General features: G+C 37.8%; 1 protein-coding gene across 2 annotated transcripts in view; it reads right to left on the bottom strand.

Moving 5' to 3' along the window:
- Positions 1–11,678: 11,678 nt before the first annotated feature.
- The window catches only part of LOC137633346 (mucin-2-like), a 113,981-nt gene continuing 108,121 nt past the window's right edge, over positions 11,679–17,538 (bottom strand). For both annotated transcript variants that reach the window (XM_068365598.1, XM_068365597.1), the window contains exon 4: positions 11,679–16,262. In XM_068365598.1, the coding sequence (XP_068221699.1) occupies positions 15,605–16,262 (658 nt within the window). In that variant the 3' untranslated portion in view covers positions 11,679–15,604. The remainder of the gene's footprint in view (positions 16,263–17,538) is intronic.

The raw sequence follows: 17,538 nt of genomic DNA, 5'->3' as shown, positions 1-17,538 counted from the left end.
ACTGGAACAGATGGTCCAAGATCTACCTGTTCCCTCCCACCAACCTTCTGCTGAAAGTCCTCTCCAAGCTGAGAACCTTCAAAGGGACAGCGGCCCTAGTGGCTCCCAAGTGGCCCCGGAGCAACTGGTACCCCCTGGTCCTGGAACTGCAGCCCAAGCTGATCCCTCTCCCGGGCCCAGTTCTCTCCCAACAAGTACAGAAGTCGACTGTCTTCGCTTCATCATCGAAAATCAAGGACCTTCATCTCATGATTTTCTCTCCCTAGCCGCAAAGAAGAGGTTTGGGATCTCGAAGAAAAGTCTAGACTTCCTCGAGGAATACAAGACCGAATCCACAAGACGGCAATACGAATCATCTTGGAGAAAATGGGTCTCTTTCGTCAAGACAAAAAATCCTAAGGAAAACACAATGGATTTCTGCATGTCCTTCTTCATTCACCTTCATGGACAGGGATTAGCAGCCAATACGATTTCGACTTGCAAATCGGCCTTGACTAGACCACTATTGTATGCCTTCCAAATTGATCTGTCCAGCGACATCTTCAATAAACTGCCGAAAGCATGCGCTCGTCTACGCCCAGCACCACCACCGAAACCGATCTCCTGGTCATTGGACAAGATGCTCCATTTCGCCTCCAACTTGGATAATGATTCATGCCCTCTCAAGGATCTGACTCAGAAAGTTATATTTCTCTTTGCTCTTGCCTCAGGAGCCCGAGTCAGCGAAATAGTGGCATTGTCAAGAGAAGAGGGTCATATCCTGTTTACTAATTCAGGAGACATTACCCTCTACCCGGATCCGACGTTTCTCGCCAAAAATGAATTACCCACCAAAAGATGGGGCCCCTGGAGAATATGCCCCCTGAAGGAAGATGCCTCTCTATGCCCAGTAGAGAGCCTCAAGGTCTATCTTCGCAGAACTTCGAACTTTGGTGGAGGCCAACTCTTCAAAGGAGAAACATCGGGCAGCGACCTGTCACTGAAACAACTAAGAGCGAAAATCACCTACTTCATTCGCAGAGCGGATCCCGACAGTACACCCGCCGGTCACGATCCTAGAAAAGTTGCATCGTCTCTGAATTTCTTTCAGAGTATGGACTTCGAAAGCCTTAAAAGCTTCACAGGCTGGAAGTCCTCGCGTGTTTTCTTCAAACATTATGCGAAACAAGTGCACGAAGTCAAACATTTTGTGGTAGCCGCAGGTAGTGTTATGAAACCTGCACCTAACTCTGCATAGAACAGCGAGTTACTTAGGACTCTAACCCTTCGGGTGCCTATGTTGACCCTCGAGCGATACATAGTGATGTCGAAAACACTTAGTGCTTTCTTATAACTGTTCTTATCCCAGGTGAAATGTCATAGTCGTCACACAAGTGCCGCATGCCTAAAGCATGATGTGTTTTAATTAAAGACTGACGTTCCTCGAGAACGAGTGCCTACTAATAAATTTGAAATTCCCTTTCAGATTCAAGAGCAAGTCTTTATTACTATGTACATTATAATTTACTGTAAATTAACTTTACTTATTGCTGCTATTCATTTAATTTCTGCAATTGTGAAATAAAATTCCTATTTTATTACTTGTGCGTCTCAATCCGCACCTACTTACTATGAAATACATGCCTGTCATAGTTTTATTATCCCCTTCCCTATGGTTCATGGAGATTTTAAGGTCCTAACCCTTATTATATATTCACTCTTACAATGTAATATTCCAATACGAATACTTACTCTTCATATCCTGGAGATGAAACTAACCTTCTCAGCACACAGTGTCCAACCACCACTTGTCTGCCTTCCAGAATGTTCCGATACGAATGCCAACCATTCAGTCTCGTCTCCAAGTTCTTCAGGTTCTTCTAACAAGGTGAATAGCCCTTCGATAACCACTTTGATCTCGGCATGGCCCGTGGGAACTTCACTGCCAAAGGGGGCAGGAAGATTCTTCCCTACGGTTCTTTTATTAAGATTACTATGCTATATTGTTCAAAGCCCTTGGCACTTACCCAATAGGGGAAAATCTACCACGATACATTGATTCTCTGGTATTCTTCTATCAGGACGCCATGGCTTGAGCCCAAAAAACGGATTTTGAGCGAAGCGAAAAATTTATTTTTGGGTGAGATGGCCATGGCGTCCTGATGGACCCTCCCTGCTACTTCGTCCAGTTTTTAGGTCCCACCCTGCTCTGCTGTATCATGGTGATCGGCAAGCAACTGGCTTCAGGATGAAGACGGACGTGACGTCATTTAGCAATGGCGCCCGTTTGTTTACGTCTCGAGTACCAAAATTAGCCACGGACGAGATTAGCTGTGGAACGGCTACCAGCTATTCTACGCCTTTACACACCGAAGGTTAACTCTGTTCGGGGTGTAGATAGCTATGTGGCGCGTTAATACATGCGTCCCCTGTTGATATACGATGTCTTAAAAGGGAAACCTTTAGGATACTCGCTCCAGAAGTTAGAATTCTGTGATAACCTGTGGTTAAATTCTCTGGGAATATCTTAGTAGTTATTTACCCAAGGAAGCTACCAAAAAGGAACCTTCCATCAGGACGCCATGGCTATCTCACCCAAAAATAGATTTTTCGCTTCGCTCAAAATCCGTTTTATAACCTAAATCAAACTACCTCATTTGAAAGCATATCTTTTTCTTATGCATCAGATATGTTAATAACAAAGTTACTGTAGAAATACTGCATGTATAAACTGAAAATAGCGATATTTCGAAAGAGCCCCACCCAGCCACTACTGCTTGCCAGCACATAGGAGGTTGATGTTTTTCTTTTTTCGCCAGCAAAGCGAGCGCACGGCGGAACAAAGTCCATTAAATTTCTATTATATTTCAATAGAGTCCTTAATGGTTTTCGCTCTGTTGTGAGCTTGCTTCGCTTGTAAAAAAGAAGAACATCAAGCTCCTTTGTACTGGTAAGCAGTAATGGCTGGGTGGGTTTCTATTGAAATATTACCAGATGGATAGGTAGTAGGTTGGCCAGGGCACCAGCCACCCGTTGCATTACCACTAAAGAGTTATGGGGTCTTTTGACTAGCCAGACAGTACTATATTGGATCCTTCTCTCTGGTTACGGTTCATTTTCCGTTTGCCTACACACTCACAAACCGAATAGTCTGGCCTATTCCTTAAATATTCTCCTCTGTCTTCATACACCTGACAACACTGAGATTACCAAACAATTCTTCTTAATGCACTTTAATTGTTCAGTGGCCTCTTTCCTCTTTGTTAGGGTAGAAGGGACTCTTTAACTATGGTAAGCAGCTCTTCTAGGAGAAGGACACTCCAAAATCAAACCATTGTTCTCCAATCTTGTGTAGTGCCATAGCCTCTGTACCATGGTCTTCCACCATCTTGGGTTAGAGTTCTCTTGCTTGAGGGTACACTCAGGCACACTGTTTTATCTTATATCTTATTTCGGTAAAGTTTTAGATTCAACCAAATTGGGAAATGTATTATATTAATATATTTTCCTAGTAAAGCACGTGATAACAAAAAACTTTCTCTCAATACATTATTGACGCTGATGTCTACTTACAGAGATAATTATTTCAGTTATTGTAGGTCTGCATTTTATTTCTAAGTGTTCTGTATACCTTTACGCTGCCACGGGACCTAGCTCTTGTTCGTTTGAATGTCTGTTTTCATCTTACTTGGCTCCGCCCCATTGCGTAATGTGACAATATTTTCTTGAATGCGCATTTGCTCCTCCCACTAATGTCGCTCCTCCAATCTAAATACTACTGGGTTCTTTTCAAAGGTTATTATTGGACGATTCATTGGTCTCTCAGTCTTGTTTCAAGGATCTGTTTTTCGTGCAATATAACATTGTAAACGATAGTATTTTGTTTTTTTCCCTATTTCATTATGGGAGAAACCCGTGATTGTCGTTTGTTTTCGGTTTTCAAAAGTTCCGGTTTCTATATTTTCAGCACACGTCACTTAACTGTCATGGATCCTCCGGTACGGTTGTGTGAAATATGTCGTTATTCCTATTTTGATGTGATCGGCCGATTTCATGGGAATTATAATGGAACTCCTGAAGTAGTGAATCGTTTTCTAAGGGAGCATTCCGTATTACCTTTAAGTGTCCAGTGTGGTAAATGTGATTCGCCTTTACATTTTCAGGCAGTATTTGTCCCGGTTCATTTTTATACATAAATACCCTGAGGAGGAGCTGCTCCATCATTTTTTTATTGCAGCCAGTAAATTGTATCCTCCCCAATCAGAGGCTGAACGTATTCCAGTACTTGATGATTCAGAAGAGGGTCAACCACAACCTTCCACATCTTCATCGTCATCTTCCGTTTAAGGTAAGAAGTGATTTAACAAAATATATATATTCAAATTTACCCCTGGTTAAAGGGGGGGTCGCAGGGGGGGGCGAAGCCCCCCCCCGGTAGGGGTACAGGGCCCCTAGGTTAGGTTAGGTGGGTTTGTTAGGTTCTGTGGTGCCCTGAAAATTACTGTGGTCTTAAGGGGGGGTCGCAGGGGGGGCGAAGCCCCCCCCGGTAGGGGTACAGGGCCCCTAGGTTAGGTTAGGTGGGTTTGTTAGGTTCTGTGGTGCCTTGAAAATTACTGTGGCCATAAGGGGGGGTCGCAAGGGGGGCGAAGCCCCCCCCGGTAGGGGTACAGGGCCCCTAGGTTAGGTTAGGTGGGTTTGTTAGGTTCTGTGGTGCCCTGAAAATTACTGTGGCTTTAAGGGGGGGTCGCTGGGGGGCCCTACCCCCCTCCCCCGGTAGGCCTAGTTAGGGGTATGGGGGAGGGGTGCTGGAACATTAATTATTCATTTATTGCAAATATCATTCAATGCCCCAACACCCTCCCCCCCCCCTTCCCCCACCCAAAACCCCGGTTCCCAAAGGGTGTCCCCCATAATTGGTGGGATGAACTAGGGTATACATAGTAAATCTCTAAATCGGTTGGTTTGCAGTCAAAATAAACGTTAAATTCATTGAAACCACACTATTTCTGATGCAACAAATATATTTTTATTGCATTTTCCCAAATTTGGCTGAAACTAAAAATTTACCCTTATTTCTCTTCCTATTGTTTTGTTAAAGTTTTTATAGTTTATAAAGTGATGTTTATATTAATATTGTTGCTCTTCTTAAAATATTTTATTTTTCCTCGTTTCCTTTCCTCACTGAGCTACTTTCCTTGTTGGAGTCCCTTGGGTTATAGCATCCTGCTTTTCCAACTAGGGTTGTAGCTTAGCAAGTAATAATAATAATAATAACAATTATAGTTTAGTTGCCACTCTTTTCAATCAATGCAAGCAACCATAATACAAGAGTATTTTACTTAAAGTCTCATGTAATTGAGCAAAATGATAAGCCTCTCTACATGGAAAATTATGAGTTGAAAAAATTATTCCTACGATTAACGGTATGTTCTACTCAGGATATTGTATAATGAATTGGGTTACGCTATAAGGTAAACGTATAGATCTGGTCACTAAATTTTTATTACCCGCAAAAAATAAATGTCATTTTCGAATAAAACGGGAGATTTCATAGAGTAAAAACATTATCTTTATTACAAAATTTTGTTCTGACCGGAACTAAAGTAATACAGGCTACGTATGATCAAAGATGCTTTTGGAAAAGTAAGATTAGGAATGTTCATTAACCTGTCAATTTTGAAGTTGGTGGTTGATTTAGATTAAACCAGCCTTGGGAACCGATGGCTACAATGTTCAATGAGTAACAATGCTAATTACTCTTACCTAAAAGATTATGAGGCACTTACTTGCAACTTTGCATTAAAAATACTAAAAGCAATTTGTACTGTAGAGTTGATGCTCGGCTAATGGCTCTTAGCCTCTGTAACGGCTCCTCTTTCTTCTTATTTGTCTTTCCTTTCTAAATGTTTCATTTACTTATTCACTTTTACCAAATAACGTTTACTGCTTTTCATTACTGTGTTTTTTTTTCTTCCAAATTCCAATGAAAATATTATTCTAAACACGAAAAGCAGTGGTCATCTCATTAAATGAAAACAAATAGGGCTACAGATTTTTTATTATTAACAAGATAATCTAGTTTCTTTCTAACGGCCTATCTATAATGATATTTAATTGTAGAAAATTACAATCTAAGGTGATCTAATTAATCTTATTTTTTCAACATTTGGTAATATATTTCGCCAACGAATGTCAGGAGAAAGAGCCAATATATCAAAATAAAAAAAAAAAACAATGAGTTGTCCTTCAAATGATTCATAAATGCAAATACAAGCCCCTTTTATTTTACACTAGTTATATAGAATAAAAAACATATTTGCTGATTATTATTATAAATCATATGTTAAGGAAGAAGTCACATTTTTTAACCTATAAATGAATGATCCATCGAAGATATTTTTGATAAAATTAAACGACTTGTAATAAAGAAAAACGTTAAAGGACAGACTTTAATAAATTAAAGGTACTAAAGAAAACGCCTAAGGGTAAACTTTGATAAATTTTATATGTTTTTTTTTATTGTGTGTGTATATATAACTGATAGAAAATACAAAAGCTATACTATTTTATTCAAAATCAATTATATTTCTATTATATTACGATCCTATGCATGGTGTTAGAATAGAGTACATGGTTTTTAATTCCTGGCTTAATTTTCGAATGAATTGCCTGTTGTGAATTAGTCTGCATGTTACTCTTCTTGAGGTGTCAGAAGCTTCCAGCTATAAAATAAGTCTTAAAATATCAAATATAGCAATTTTTTAAGTCAAATTAGTTTAAAAATGTAAATTTATGGTCATCTAAACTCGAAAAACATAGCGAAAAAATACCAATGTGAACATTACTTCAAATAATATAGACAGGCACTTGTAACACTGTGACCACAAAACTAGCTACAAAAGTAGAGAACGTAGGTTTCTTAAATACTTTTACAATAAAACATTGTGCTGATGCCTGGTTAACTTAATCGAAAAAAATGTACAGCTTTAAACGTATCTTCCTTTTACATATATATGAAAAATTGAATCATATCCCATTTACCACCAAAATTACTTTCATGGTTTTATTTTTCCTTTTTTGCTCATTTATTCAGACCAAAAGAGAACACAAGCAATTTCAGATGTAGTATATTTTAAAACCTTGTTATAGTAATAAAATGCAATTTACTTTTCATATTAATGTCTGTGAAAACAGAAGCACCTTGGCAAAAGGCATATGGAAAACTATTAATTGTTTCTATCCTGCTATATGTAACTAAGAACCTGGAAGCCTAATTTTATTTGCAGCTAAGTTAATAGGAACACTCATGAAATTTATATTTCTTACACTTATATTTACTTTAGGTGCATTTGATTTTGATCATTAATCAGACTTATTATAGCAATTAAGAGAGCCACTGTCCTATAAGCATTAAACTATGAGGGTTGTTGTTTACATTTCACAAAGCTTGGCGCCCTGAGAGAGAGAGAGAGAGAGAGAGAGAGAGAGAGAGAGAGAGAGAGAGAGAGAGAGAGAGAGAGAGAGAGAGAGAGAGGAGAGAGGAGAGAGAGAGAGAGAGAGAGAGAGAGAGAGAGAGAGAGAGAGGATTCTTCAGTTGTATTTATTTTAGAAATATCCTGCATTCACTGACCTTAAGAAAGCAAGCCTTCTTTTGAGCTGCCTTGTGCAATAGCATAACAACTATTACTGTTTTATTGAAAAAGTATACGAGTAACAAACAAACATTTCACAGAATGCCGTAGTCATATTGATGGAAGTAGAGTAGGTCTACACATTCCTTTAATGTTAGATAATGCAGCAGTTTTTCTATCTGTGCTATTGATTCCAGTGCTTGCGAGATTAAAAAACTATAATAAAATTTCAGTCATTGGGCATTATTGATTCAAATTTTATTTATATTTGGGAATATTTATTTGTTTGTTGATCTTAAACTATTTATTATCGCTATTTCTTTATTAACTATTTTCCTACTATAGTATATCATTCTATAGAATCTTGTATTGTGAAATAATAGTATCTTTTGGAATTAATATATGTAAATATGTACTTATCTCAAATAATCATGATAATAATACTAAACTACATATAATATTCAATTATTTTCCATAAAGTTACCAAAATAAAAATAACTGAAAAGTCTGTCTTCGGAGAAAATTCATGATTTTCGAATTGTCAAGGAAATCCTATTCATTGACAGTTGGATACCTTCTGTCTTAATAGAGAGGACTTAGTAGGTAACCCTGATATAAGCCTACTATCGGGACTGCCTCTCACAATAAGGGAATTTTTAATGGCAAGCAAGATATTTAGATTCATTGCTATTGATTGGATATTGAATTTGAGATGGCTACTAAGCTGAGTTATCCTTTCATATTTTCCCTTTAGAACACGCTAACGTAAGACTGAGCCATCTCTCATCTAAGTGAAAGTTACGTTGACTAGCTATAATTCTCGAAATATCATCTTGGTTTGATTGAATCCATTATAAAACTTTTAAAATTCGGAAACTAAACTATGCAAACTCACGTGATATGATACCGACGTAAAATAGTGGCTACATGCATATTATATGGATGAAATATTACTATACTGGAAATTGTATTTAAACGTGTTGCTTACCTCTTATTTACACTTTCCTTTGCAAGTTGGCTTCGAAGAAATTACCTCTACTGCAATTTACTATTATTTTGTTATTCATATCATGCTTATGCACTTTCTATCGTTAATACAATATATTCACGTGCAAGTAAAATTTTTAGTTTATTCTTAACTATTTATAATCGTACGTGTTTTTTTCTGCTTTGCAAATGCACTCTATGCTGTAAAGCTTGCTTTACGAGGCAAGGTTAGGGTCTTCAGCCACACCATGATTTTGTTTTTAGCGAAAATATTTTGCACTAAAATTTTGGGACACTTTTTTTCTGTATTTGCTATAAGACATAGAAAATTTACCATTTGAGTGACATGTCACATTGTCTTTCGCAAAAGTTCAAACTGGTGTGCTGAACTTTGGATGATCTGACCAACAGACATAACTTAATTCAAGGAAGCTATGGTGCTACACTGCTAGTTTTGGAAGCTACAAGCCAACTGTCTTTCTACTGCTCATGGTTACCAAGATAATAATTACTTCAGAAAACGTACGCATCGTTACATAGTGTAAACTTACCCTGGGTAGCTTTGCATGTAAACAAACCACTATTATGTAAACAAACAACCAACACTTTCTTATTTCCGGTAAAATTGATCAAAAGTTGATTTCATCTGATAACTTTATATACCATTAATACATTTGGTGTATTTTCTACCCAATGCAGTTATTTATATGGCCATGTATTTATTCAGTTTATTGTACCTATCTTTTCCGAGGGTAGTACTGTACTCGGCCAAAGCCCATGATAGACATCAGGCGAGTTTTGTAATATTGCTAATTTTAATTATCGATTTTGTAAATTTAGCATAATTCTATTGATAAGGTGATTTTATTGTGTGTTCAATATTTATCAGGCGATACTAGAGAGCAGTGCTTTATTAACCCATGGCAGGTCCCATAGGCTTCAAGCCTCTTTTGACCCCTAAAATCGCCCCCAGGCCCCTCCCACCACGAATTTCACGCTCTCCTTTCTTACAGTTTATTATAATAGTATTACAAATGAAGTAAATAACTAATAGTTTTATCATTTAACACTAACTGAAAAAAAATCCATTGCCTGGTTACACAATTCCTCAGTAAGGTTAGGTTTCTGTTCCCGCAAGACACATTCATTACCTACCAAATTCCATGTCTTAGTTTAGTTATAAGTCCGCTGGAATGGCCAAGCTAGTTATATCTATCACTATCGCTCATTTTAAAATATTTTCAATAATTAGGAGAACAGTTTACAAAACAAAACTCGTGTTATACAAACGAGGAGTCAATGTAATGAATAATAAAAAAAAAAAAACTACACAATCTTAGAGATGATACGGCTCTGCTGGAGAGATTTGCTTCAAAATTTACCTCTCTTAAATGCAGCGCGATCATGCTATAGCCTATCAAGGCCAGCTTCAGGCTAGTGATGGTTAACAATAGAAATACCCGAGGCTCATAAGAATGTTTGGCTTAATATTGATTAATTAACCTAAAAGATGTATTTTAAAAAAAGGGGGGAGGGTATAATTCTCAAAACTTGCATCCGCACAGTATGGGACACTTTTTCCGAATGTAGATTAATCCTATTATAGTAGTCATTAGAGAATATAAGACCCACTATTCAGTGGAAGATAATTCATAATTAGTACCATGAACCAAGAACATTAGTAACTCCAGTATTATTGACCAACATAATTCCTATGGTTGTGCCTGTAGCTTCCAAAAATAACAATCCAATACCAAGCTTCCTTAAAGGAAACCATGCACTGTTGATCACATCATGTAAAAAACAGCCCACCAGTTTGAACTTTTGAGAAGGAACCATTAGACCGGTGACTTTAGTACTTTTTCATCTAAAGCAGGTTTTGTTGGTTGTTTTATCTACCAAGTTGATCCTGAGTGTAAGTGCCCTTCCTTTGAACACCGAAAGATTGGTGGAATATCCAGCTTGTTTAACATGCTGTTCAATACATAATGAAATCAAGGAGTAGAAAGGTGTTCTCACTTAGTTGATGAAGTAAAGTACAGTATATTTTCTAAGCAGCCAGGGAAATAAAACATCAGTTGGTAAAAAATCTATATTTTGAAGAAACATTCCTCAGTCTCTAGCTTTGAAAGGCTCTTAAGCAATTACAAGCACTGTAATCATTTTAAATCTATCCATTTTAGGAATTTTCATGTGTTTAAAAAAAAACTACATTGCCATGTATGATAAAATTTAAATAAATTAGAAATGCATACTCTAGTTCACATATACCAGTAAATGTATTTTTGAAGGTTTACTGTGTTTTAAAATCTAAATATAATACCATAATTAGGAACATGCATATGTTGTAGAGACAGTTTTGTGCTCTTATACAATACAGAATTAAAATCTAAAGTTTACCCAACATCATAGTGTTGACAATTTTAGATAAAAAATCATCAATAAGTAGTGATAAAAAAACAGATCAAACTGTTGACCTAAACAATATTTTAAAATTAAAGAAAAACCATGCATATTGTCAACTATCAACAAAAGCTCAGGAAGTTAGAATAAGAATTAGGTCTCAGGAATTTTGCTTTTAATATCTAGGGAATTTTGTGTTACACAATGAACAATATAAAATTGATAAAGAAAAATTGTTATTTATCTAAATAACGGATTTTGATCTAAGTGAAAAATTTATTTTTGTGCAAATATCCCTTAGAAGGCTACCTATAGGAACCCTTCCATCAGCACGACATGGCCTGAGCCTAAAAATAGATAACATCAAAGTATGAAATGCCATCGAAATGAAACAGCAAAAGAAAGGATAGATTGTCAAGATTCTGGCTTTCTATTTAAAAAAATAATGGAGGTGATTGCAATCAAATTATAAAGTAAATACTTCTCTATGGATGAACATAAAATGAATATCACAAAGCTGCTTTATATGAATACAGCATTTAAAGGTTTAAAGACTGCTCATGAATGGCAGAGGCAAGGGACAGTGACATTGCCCTAGCAAGCAGGACAACGCCCTAGAGACTGATCATATATACATATGATCAGCACCCAAGCCCCCTCTCCATCTAAGTTAGGACCAGGCAATGGCTGCTGATGACTCAGCAGCTAGATCTATAAGCTCTCCCAAACACAAGGATGATGAGGTTGCAGCTACTAAAGGAACTAATAAGTTTGAGAGGGAATTGAACCCCAGTCTGGTGATCACCAGTCAGGGACGTTACTACATAAGCCACCACAACTACAAATACTGTACCATTAATACAGTATTTATAAGAATAAAAAAATACTGTACTGTAATATATCTTGAAAGGTAATGAAATCAAAATGTAAGTAGGTAATATTTTTTACAGTACAGTACTGTACAATCTTGGTACTGACAAGGACAAAGAAATATTAATTATATTCTATGTAAATTGAGTTACAGGAAAGCACACATGATTGAGTAAATTGTAAACATACAATGGGATAAAAATAAGGGGAAAGCAGTGACAGTATAACAGCAAAAACAATGAATATGGAAAATTATTCATATGTTCTTTTAAACCATTAACAAGTTTATCATAATGCTCGGTTAATTTTGTTTGTACTATAAGCACAGTACTATGTACCGTAATGAAAGTTGCTGCTCTGTACTTTTGATAATCATAGAATCTGTTTTGCCATATAATTTTGAGTATGATTTCATACTTTAAATTCTGATATACACTGCAGTATACCATTTTCCCTTCGTAGAAATGTATACTTTTGACTTGGCTTACAATATTACCATCATTCTTTAAAGTTTGTATTGTTATACATTTTTGTATATACTGTACAAATTTTCCTCAATTGTCCAATATATGCATGTAATAATGTATAGAAATTATTCATGAAAATTATGTATAACAAAAAGATTCTTGTAAAAATAAGTTACCATTTTCAGAGAATACTGTACTCTACTTACCTTCCTGTACACATGAATTTGTTGCCTTAGAATTAAAGCTGACAAATATTAAATTTATTAACATAACAATACTAAACTCAATGTGTAGGACATTATTTTCATCAGGCAACCATAGTCAAAAGAGAGCTTTAAGAAAATTAAGAGTATAGAAATGACCCACTTCAAAATACAGTACTAATTAGTGAAGATAACTTTCTAATTCAAACACTGTATAGTACTTAAAAACACAAAACTTCCCTTTCAAAACAACTTTTCATATTATGCATGTTAATCCAGTAACCATTGAAGTGTATGCATATGTGTTACAAACCCTTAACCTTCAATAGGAGTATAACTTCAGCAAAGCTGGGAAGGCCATTAGCTTTTTAATGAGATAAACATAGTTGCCTATCAAGTGGCAGGAAGACCCAGCCCACCCAACACATGGAGCAACCCTCACTTTAACTTTAGCCGCCATAGTTTACTAACGTACCTTCCCGCGTTCTGTTTTGGTTGTGAGCAAGATCGATGTTGATCTCCACCAACTGTGTATCTTCAGTAAGGGTGATGACTCCTTGCAGTTTTCTCACTGTGACAAGTCTCCTCTTGAGCAGTAGATGGAGTAGATCTACTTGAAGAAGAGGATGAAGTGGAAGAGGGATTCATCAACATCGAACTTGGCAATTTCAAAGCTAATGCGTAAGAAAGTCTTCAGCTCCTTCCCAGCTTCGGGTTGTGAAACTCTGTGTTTCCTTTGACTTCTTCCGGGCTAGGTCCTCCGGAGGAAGGGGACTCCTTTAAGTGAGACAGGAGTATTCTCTTCCACTAGTGGAGGTAATAAACCCCCTCACCTCTCTCAAATTACGTGCCTGCTGTTGGAGTGCCCTCAAAAAGGACCTCAATCTTGGTATGCTGTGGCCGTCCTTGGGTACTGGTGGTACCCTTTCAGTGGAGAAACTTCTTGAGGTACTAGCTGTCACTAGGACCCAGAAGACTTCCCTGCCTACTCCCTCCTCTTCAGCTGTATGACCCTCAGAGGAGTTATAGTGTGTTGCCCCCTAATCTGTTCTTGCCTGCTGCGGAGGAACCTTCTGCATCTGCTGCAGACAGATTGCCCCCAGCCAAAAAATCCTCGACTTCAGTGAAGAGGGAACAGAAACACACAAGCTCCCGTTCTCATATCCCTTTTTCTGTTTCTGTGCCTTCTTTGGCTGCCAACCCTTTGGAGAAGCCTGCTACCACAGTGAGAAAGAAGAGGTCATTTAAGCACAGGACACCTAATCTGTCTGATTCTTCAGTGTCTTAATCTGGTTCCTCTGCATAGTTTCGTTTGAGAAATAACATTGTACGAAAACCCGACCATCAGGACCGCATTGTGGTACAAGCTACCGGCACTAAGTCTCAAACGCCACGAGGCATGGGAGCTATTGGGTAGGAAATAGTATTGCTCTCATCTATCTCATGTCCATAGATGTTCTAAAGATGCTGTGGTGACACCTCCACATGCATGAACATTGCCACACTCATAAACTACAAAGGCTGCCCCTAAGAGATCTGCCAGAGGTGTTGAGTCCTCTGATTAATCTTCCTGCTCCCTCAGGCAACGAGAACCTTACTTACATGCATTTTTGAAGAAAGTAGATCAATATTTTCATATTTCACTTTCTCCAGAAGACGATCACCTATGCACACAAGCTCCATCATCGCTTGAACTTCATAAGTACAATCACCACACACATGGTCACCACATAAGCAATCGTCAATCAAACACGCTCCACTCACTCAAACATCTCCGCTCACTCGAACACCTCCATGCACATGATCATTGCCATGCACATGACCATTGCCATACACATGATTGTCACCACACACAATCATCGCTATGTACACAATCACCTCCACACACACACACGATCATCTCTATAGGCATGACAATTGCACAATCACCTCCACACACAATCACCTTCACGCACACAAAACCATCTACTTGCGCACAATCACCTCTTCGCACATGAACATCTCCAAGAACACAATCACCTCTCCTCACACAAATACCTCCACATGCAGGAACATCTCTACATGCATGATTACTTCCACGCGTACAAGCACTGTCACGTTTGCGTTCACCTTCACTTGTTCAATTGGCAGGCAGCAGGTTCCAATGTTCCAAGACTCTGAAGTCAAAGAGTCCTCACTAAATTCATATATTCAAGGTCTTTCTATTCTCAGACTCCTCATTATCGACCATTACATTCCCGTCCTATAAGTGACTAATCACTAAGCGTTTAGTCTTCTAGTGTGAGGATGATACCCACCTGGAAGATTCCACATGAATGGTCAAATGACAGGACCCCTTGCCCTTCAACCTCTCGAAATCAGGCCTCTAGCTTTTCTAAAGAGTCTTAGGTTTGATCACATGTTCTTCCCCGTCAATGGAAGACATTACCCCACCAGTCATACTACTAAGACCATCTCTGGAGGAGACCTAGCTTAACACCTATGACATCTTCATGCTCAAGTCATGACTTTTGCTCCTATACAGGACCAAATTATAATTACATTTCCTGGGCTAGTTAACCAGCCAGTTTGGTTTTAGGGACTTCCACTTTCCTAAAGATAAATCTCCTATTAAAGCTTCAGCCAAGGGTTTCTATCACATGTAGGAACAAATCACAAATTTTAAAAGTTATTTGTATTTTTCCTAATCTTACAAACCTGAGACCTTTAAATTACACTGTCCACATCAACCACCATGCAAGTCCTAAGTCAAAGGTCAAAGTGAGGGTTGCTCCACCTATAGGGTGGGGGGGCCTACCCACCACCACACTTGCAACTATGTATACCTCGTTAAAAAGCATAATGGCCATTCCAGCTTCCTGAAGTCACACTCCTATTAAAGATTTCAGGTTTGTATGGCTAAGAAAAATACAAATTACTTTTAAAATTTGTGATTTCATGGTAATAAGAGCATCACCAATTACAACGTAGGCACTTACGGTGCAGTTCACATCAAAGCAACTATTCAGAACAAGGCAAAATAATGACCTTTTGTAAAGCTGGAAATAATTACTGTACATACTTACTAGTGACCTTCTTGTTTGTCCTGAAGTATACCAACTAAGTCTGAGAGAGCAGTTTTAGTTTTATGCAACACCACAACTTGACCAGCGAGTCCATCTTGAACAGAACCTATAATGAATTCACTCTCCATTTCATTGGATGGAGATGGATAATCAAATAACTGATCATTACTTTCACACAACTTTTCAATGGGTGCTGCAATCAGGTTGCGACTTTTGCCTTGCCGCCACAAAACCACCATTCTAATATCATCATTAAAGATTTCCGGTATCATAGGTGTGTTGACTCTACTACTACAGACACTGTCAGTTTCAAAAGTCCTTCCAATGCTACTTTCCTTCTGCATTATGTCTGGCGTTTTTATTCCATCTGAAGGTGAAGCTGAAACTTCTGGTGTTCTAAGAATTCTATGGCCTAAACGTGGGGAGCCTGGAACTAAAGGAGTACTTGGTGTAACGCTCCCATCTCTACTTGGAGCAAATCCACGTCTGCTTCTTGGACGCATGTGGAACAGGTTATCAACTCTAGAATCTAACTTTGACGCTCCACCCATGTGCATATTTAATGACTGAGACTGGACAAGGCAGCCACATATAACACCCCAATGTGCCTTGTGTCCATTTCTCAAGTTTGGCATATGATTCTGATCAGCATCATACCTGAAAGTAAGTGTCAAGGAAGATTCCAGGAACAATTACACTCACAATAATATTCACTGCAACTCGCCAATGAGTTTAACTACTTAGAAGAAGGAGGTATTGTACAGAATTGAGAAAGTAGTGTGACAGAGTGAAAGAAGCTTAGCAAATATGGTTAGAAAGAACTGTAGCTATTTAAAAAAAAAAAAAAAACTTTGAGGCTCAAAATCAAGATTTATAAAAAAGTTACCAGGTCCATACTATTATATGGGACAGAGACTTGGGCTCTTAAAAGAAAGAGGAGGAACTGTTGGAAAGAAGCAAGTTGAGGATAGTGAAATGGATTGCCGGAATATCATTACTGAAATGGAGGGAGAGTTAAGAGATAAGAAGAATGTGTAATATATGTAATGTAAAGGAGAAGGCTTGGCCACATAATAAGAGAGGAGGTGGAGCTAAGAACATGCCAGCTATGGGGTGGAGGGATGTGGGACATCAGCAGATCAGATGGACAGACGTAGAGAGGAGGGATATAGGTGAGGTGGGACAAAGGGAAGATGTAAGAAACAGAAATAGGTGAAGAAAAAATTATTCAAGCGGCCGTCCCTTAAATACAGTGGGATTAATAAGGTCAAAAGAAGGCAAAGAGGCGTCCCAAATGTTATCTGCAAAGGATAAGTAGCTATATCCTCTTGGGGGGAATAAATGGTTGTAACAAGCAGTTTCCTTGAAATTCCAGATGAAGACATGCCTTTAGCTTTACAGTTGATTATTTATAAAATATCAACCTTTAGTAAAGTTTTATATTATCATTTGTAGTGTAACTATTATAAGATATTATTATGGAAAGAATAAGCTACGTCTTTCTCTTGGGTTAGTATCCCTGCTGCTTAAACAGTTTCCTCCCTAACTAAATCACTGTTATAGTGAAGCAAGGTAAACTGAAGCTATGTAAGACTCAATTAGTTGGGCTGAGAGGAAGGCACTCGCAGAATATAAGAGGTTGGGAAGTATGAAACAACGATTTTAAAACTTACTGTGTAAAAAAAAAAAAAAACTCTAGATTAACTTAATACTGTTAAAATTTTGTGTGATAAACTGTAAAATTCCCATTATCCTTCTCATGATTTTTCATTTTGTACAAAAGCCAAATTTAAAAAGAAGTTTAGTTATCTAGCACAATTTCAGACTGCCTGGAACAAGAAACCTGGCCTATCTATGCCAATTTGTATCAGTTTTGAGGGCCCGGTTCCCTCAGTGAGGAAAATGCAAGCGAAACCTAACTAGGAGAGTCTAG

Source organism: Palaemon carinicauda, chromosome 42, assembly GCF_036898095.1.
Source record: "Palaemon carinicauda isolate YSFRI2023 chromosome 42, ASM3689809v2, whole genome shotgun sequence".
NCBI lineage: Eukaryota > Metazoa > Arthropoda > Malacostraca > Decapoda > Palaemonidae > Palaemon > Palaemon carinicauda.
This window is presented reverse-complemented; position numbering and strand designations above follow the sequence as displayed.